At 40.5% G+C, this 6,424-nt stretch overlaps 1 protein-coding gene across 1 annotated transcript in view; it reads right to left on the reverse strand.

Annotated features, from left to right (window-relative positions):
- PRUNE2 (prune homolog 2 (Drosophila)) overlaps positions 1–6,424 on the reverse strand; it is a 308,961-nt gene that overhangs the window by 14,506 nt on the left and 288,031 nt on the right. Inside the window, exons 14-15 of the mRNA XM_006835009.1 lie at positions 4,522–4,530; positions 336–438 (exon numbers count right to left, since the gene is read on the reverse strand). Coding sequence (XP_006835072.1) covers positions 336–438; positions 4,522–4,530 — 112 coding nt within the window. The remainder of the gene's footprint in view (positions 1–335; positions 439–4,521; positions 4,531–6,424) is intronic.

The raw sequence follows: 6,424 nt of genomic DNA on the forward strand, positions 1-6,424 counted from the left end.
CTGTGATTAAGCAAGGTCAGAGAAAAACAAAGTCAAGTTATTGTCAATGGACCAAGAATAGGTTATCAGGGGACAAAAACAATACTTTACCCAAAAGAAATGTTACAGAATTTTTAAATGCACGCCAAAATGTGTTCATTTTGTTTTCAATCCATTCTATTGACCAAAGAGCTCCTTTAAAGGTTTTAGGCTCTTGAGCCATGTTTTTCTTGACAGATGTTTCATTCACTTTTTATCAAAGCCTTCAAATATTCTCCTTTAATTAAAGGTTCTGCAACTGCCACTTCATGCCCACAGCTATGAATTCAAAGCACTTTGTCGTAAGTATCACTCACAGGAAAAGATTTTCCATGACATAGTGGTAATCCGCCCGACTGCTGTCTGGCAGAAAACAGGCGGCAAACACAATGATGGCATTTAGACCGTCCCCATAGTATCCTGGGGGACAAACAAAAAGACATTTGTAACCAATTGAAAGCTTTTAACAAGGTAATATTTAACCTAAAGGATAAATTGGGAAACTTTGGAAAGTTATGTATATGGGTAGAATGAGTAAATCTCAAAATGAGCATTATGTAGTCTTATAGACTATCTTCCTTTATGTATGTACACATATAACTATATCTCAGTGGGTAACATAGGTTATATAGGGTCTTAAATACTGGTAGATCCTGACTTGTGATGTGACACTGTTCTGATAATTGTGTTGTAAGTTGATTCTGAAGTAATTCAAATAGCTTTTTTTTAGTTTTCATTATTGCCCTTAATTATCAGTATACTTATAAATACGACCTTTATTTGTACTTGGAGGGAGGGTGCCCCCACCATTGCCATAGGGTTTCTATACATAGTATAGGGTTTCTAAGGCCACAAATCTTTATGGGAGCAGAAAGCTTCATCGTTTTCTTGCAGAGTAACTGGTAGATTTGAACTGCTGACCTTTTGGTTAACAGTACAGTGCTTATGGTACAGGGGTCCTTATGTATGGAGGATGAAAACATTATATACAAACTTACAGACAGATATATTTTGATATATACATAAAAACATAAAAGATACAACAACAACAACAAAAAAGGAAGGTCGTAAATGCTGTTTATTTTAACTACAATATTTCCTAATCAGGAACTACCTGTATAGTGTGAATATATCTGCATATGCATGCACACATATGTTTATATTATGGGTGATTACATGTATTATGCATAGTCATAAATGAGCTGTATAAATACTCAATTTATGGATGGCTGAGAGGGCAACACTTTTTGACTCATGCATTTCTAATTTATATGATGTTAACAAACATAGTTGACATAATGCTTCCATTCTTTCATGGTGAAGAAAATAGTTTTCTTTAATCTTCTTGGCTTGTTTTAATTTCAAACTCCAGTTAATCTGAGGAGGAAATTTAGTCACTGAATTATACTATAATCTCAAATGTACACCCTCTGTCACCAGCTGCGAGCGAGATGAGTGAAACAACTTTATTCTAATTTCAAGTTCACTGGAGCACTTGCCTCGTGTGCTTATGGGACCCCTGATCCAACAGGCATTGGGATGATTCACAGAAAGTTCCAACTAGGTCTAGGACATGTGAACACAGACTTCCGAGGCTAGGCTATGAAAGAAGGAGGGTACGGTGTGGTGCCCCGACCCAAGCCATGGTATACTGAATAGCCTAGTATGCATGTGGAAATTGGACAGTGAATAAGGAAGATTGTACGAGAACTGGTGCATTTGAGCTATGGTGTTGGAGGTGACTATTAAAAGCATCAGGGACTGCCCGAAGAACAAACCAATTTGTGTTGGGAGAAGTATAGCCAGAATGCTACCTGGAAGCTATACTTTGGACGTATTACCAGGAGAGTCTAGTCCTGGAGAAGAATATCACGACTGGTAAAATAGAGTGTTCGAGCAAAAGAAGAAGACCCCCAATGGGATGGATTGGCACAGTGGCAGCAGCAGTGGGCTATAATGTAGCAATGATCATGAGGTTGGCACTGGACCAGGCAGTGTTTCGTTCTGTTGTGCAGAGGGTCGCTATGAGTTGGTACTGACTTGATGGCACCTAACAACAACAACAACTCAAGAAAGTTCTAGCTAAAGCCTACATCTCTTGGAGTTTTATGAAAAATTGTGCTTTGTGGGGAAACTTGAGAATTACTTCCTGGTAACCTGGAATAGTGGGTAATGTTTTCTGGTTATTGCTGTTGTTAAGTGCCATGGAGTCGGTTACAACTCAGAGCAACCCTGTGCAGGGTTTCCAAGGAGTAACTGGAGAGTTCGAACTGTTGACTTTGTGGTTCACAGTCCAGTGCTGATCTAAGTGTGCCACACTAGGAGGTGGTAGTAAGAAAACAGGAGACAAAGATGGAAACCTGTGTGGCCATGGAAACTGTTAGGGTCAAGGTAAGTAAGTATAGCTACTTCTCAAGACACCTTATCTACTTTTTGAGAGCTCTGAAATCACGTGACTTTGCCCCATCTTTGACATAAGCACTGTGCTCCGTTAGTGTTCATCTTTGAAAACCATGGCAGGTGCTGATTAAAGCCGTGTTGTTGTTAAGTGCCATCAAGTAGGTTTCGACTCACAACAATCTAGTATAGGGTTTCTGAGGAGCAGTTGGTGAGTTTGAACCACCGACCTTGCAGTTCAAACCAACCTCATGGTCCAGTGTTTTATCCTACAGTGCCATACCAGGTATATGGAATCTCATATTTTTCAACTTAAAGAAATGAAAATGATGCACTGTATTTTCATTTTTTAGTAGTGCCTTTACATACTTGCAGTTTCTGTCATGTAACACAGTCTTGACTTCATAGTCATTAAGTAGAAATTTCCTTAAAGCTTTGAATAAAGAGACACACCCTTGAAACTGACCCAGCTCCCTTCCAGAATTCACTCTGGTCAACTTGTCTTTCTTTCTTTCTTTTTTGTGTGAACTCTAAATACTCTTCCTGGTTGGTGATTATACATGGCAGTAAAATACTAGCTGGAAATATATTTGGATGAACTTAACTCTTGAGAAGCAGCTTAATAAGATGTTCTGAACAAAGATAAAGAGTATGATTCTACCACAGAAAAGGTGGGGGAAGACAGTGATACCAGCTAAAAATACATCAAATTATGGGTTTGTGTGTATTACTAATTTGAGGTTGTTGTATACAGTGTTGTTGCTATATATTTTAGAAAATGCTACCTATATAAGTATATGCCTGATGAAACACATTTGTGGAACAGAGCTACAGTAGCTGCCTTCTACAATTTCTGCTTTAGTTTTCACCTTTTCCAATATGTAGGTATGTATCAGCTTTTATGTAGAAAGAGATATGAAGGAAAAGGACAGAGGGAGGTATACGTTCATATAGTACAGCTGGGTCCATCAAACAATTGTCTTTGAGAAAATACATATCTAAATGGAAAACCACAAAAGAGGTGGTGGCTCAGCTACATGAATCCCAGAACCCCAAAAGTATGTGATTCAGACTTGGCCCCATGAAAAAGATCCAGTTCATTCAAAGAGATAAAATGAACGCAACTTAAAAACATGTAAGAAGCATCCTTTCAAAAGCATCGTTCTCAATGTAACTGTCTAGCTTCAGGATGTCAGAATAATTTCCATGATCAGTTACTTTGACTTGTTTCCCTATTTCTGGAGACTTCCTAAGACATTAAAAAGAAAGAAAGAAAGAAAGAAAGAAAAACTAAGGTTTGTAAACACTACATTAGAAGCCACCTTAAACAGCAATTTAGCTCTCTCTGTCACTGCTGTATGTTCTTGTGATGCTGTGGTGCCACCTTCACTCCATTTCTAGGTGACAAATGCTTGTACCTAAAAATCACTGAAATATAAAAAAGGCAATGACTTTGTACTTTTGGGTAGAAAAGCTGTAGAAAGGAAAGAAAGGGCAAAACCGAGAAGACTAACAGCAGGAGAGGAAGAGATAATGTAAGAAAGGAAATAGAAGAAAAACATTTCCACAGGGAGTTTTCCTCCTGAATCAAGAGTGGGTACCACTGTTGGCAGACTTTGGTGATATATCAGATTGTAATTGCTGGCAAAGTGCAATAGGAGAATGAATAGGACCATTTGCTTCTTGTCCTACCCACATGTCTTCAAGAGGGTCAGCTAAACCCCTGATTTCTGTTCTACAGTAAGCAGTTTAGTCATGTGAAGCTGCCTACTGACAGTTGTAGAATTCATTTCAGGTTTTGATTATTTTTTTAAATGAATCTTATTAAACGCTAGTTTTAATAAACATGAGACACTTGGGGCATACGTGCTGCGAGGTGCATGAGACATCCCACCTTGGTGCCTCCTGATGACAAACCTTACCTGATGTAGCACAGGGAGACATGAAAGGGATGTAACACAAGTTTGCTGGCCAGCAAATGGAATGGAGAGAGAAGGAAAGATGTCACAGTCGCAAACAAAACACACACACACACACATGAGGGAGCAACTCTTCTCCTCATTCTTCCCAGGATAATTTTTCCAGCAACTCTGCAGAGAAGGTTACCTGAATCTCCTATAATGAAAGAAGAGAAGTAAAACAAAAACAAGAGAGGAAAAACTCCTTGTTATAATTCTTTGGCACGATGGTCCTTGATCATTTACATATGTTTGCTGCTCCAAATTCCACAAAGCCAGTTTTGGTTTTGCAGTGACTCCCCGACTATTAACTGATCACAGTCAGAACCCTGCCTTCTTGCTTTTTTATTGAAGCAGGTGGCAGGGATAACTGCTCAGGGGCTCATAAGCCAGGAGTCATTGACTCATTGTGATTCATGGTGAGGCCAAATGTATTCCAAAAAGTGTTCAATGCCTGATTTTTTGAAGTAATTGCCAGGTTTTTCAAGTTTTCTGGAAGGGCTTGAACTGTCAACTTTTCAGTTAGCAGCTCAGTGCTTAGGCACTACCCAGGGACTCCCATGGGCTCACAGAATGTGAACACTGGCTTTGAAATCATCTCAGTTAGACTGATGACGTAATATAAGCCCAAGCTCTAGCAAATGGCAAAGACTGGTCTTGAACCCTGCTCTTTTGCACTGTGTACAGTGCCCTGGGCAGTATCTCATACCAAGGACACTGAAGACACAGATTGAATTACTTGTTCAAATATTACTGTTCCCAAGCTACTACACATGTTCCACCATGCAGGTTTACTGTACAGAACACTATATGGCTGACACTTTTCTACTGGCCTGAATGGGAAAACTTGCTCAGCAAAATGCAAGGCACCAAAACAAGGACCAGGTTCACTATGAATCACTGCTTTTCAAATGCTCATCAGAAGCCCGAATGACAAATCTAGTTGGTTGGTAACTAAGGAGTATTGCTTCATCATTATTAAAGTCTAAGAGAGTGGTGTTAGCTACAAACAAGAAAGGCGCGGGTTTGGTTAAATTCAGAAGTAACAGCTGAACTATTTTTACTTATAGCGTGTGAAAGCTGTTCCTGTTGAAGGAAAAAGTGGCATCTCATTAATGCCGTGGTGAGTGCAGCCACAGGCAGATTCATGCGGGCCAGCACCCAGAGCAGGCCAAGGGGGAGCTGGGGAGAGGAAAAGTGGTTTTCTCTTCAAAACAAACCAGGCAGTCACACAGACAGAAACCGAGCTCACAACACAGAGAGGAGCAAATGCCAAGGGAAGGAGATGGCAGGGATGGAGAGCACAGCAAACCAGGTTAGCACAGAGGCCCTGAGGTAAATCTTCACAAAGACCAGGACAGCCAGAGCAGTGGCTTTTTCTGACCCTAGTATGCTGATAATATCCACTCTTTCTTGATCAAGCAATAGGTGGCTGGGCTGAACATCCACCCAGCTCCTAATTTCACTGAGTTTGAATATTGTGGCTCAAACTGACCTTTTGGTCCACTGCTTATCCTATAGCACCACACCAGGACTCCCTAGTAAGCTTGTTGTTGTTGTTAGGTGCCATTGAGTCAGTACCGACTATTAGAGAACTTATGCACAGCAGAACGAAACACTGCCCGATACTGGGCCAATCTCACTACTGTTGCCATGCTTGAGTCCATCGATGCTGCCACTTGGCCAATCCTTCTTGTTGGGGGTCTTCCTCTTTTTCTCTGACCCTCCATCTTACCAAACATGATATCCTTCTCCAGCGACTGGTCTCTCCTGACAATATGTCTAAAGTATGAGAGATGAAGTTTGGCCATCTTGGCCTCCAAGGAGCAATCTGGCTGCACTTCTTCCAAAACGGATCTATTGGTTCTTTTGGCAGCCCATGGCACTTTCCATATTCTCCTCTAACACCATAACTCAAAGCCATCAATTCTACAGTCTTCCTTATTCACTGTTCAGCTTTCGCATGCATATGAGGTTACTGAAAACACCATGGCTTGGGTCAGGCGCACCTTAGTCCTCAAGCTGACATCTTTGCTCTTCAACACTTTAAA

This window comes from Chrysochloris asiatica, unplaced genomic scaffold, assembly GCF_000296735.1.
Source record: "Chrysochloris asiatica unplaced genomic scaffold, ChrAsi1.0 scaffold00014, whole genome shotgun sequence".
NCBI lineage: Eukaryota > Metazoa > Chordata > Mammalia > Afrosoricida > Chrysochloridae > Chrysochloris > Chrysochloris asiatica.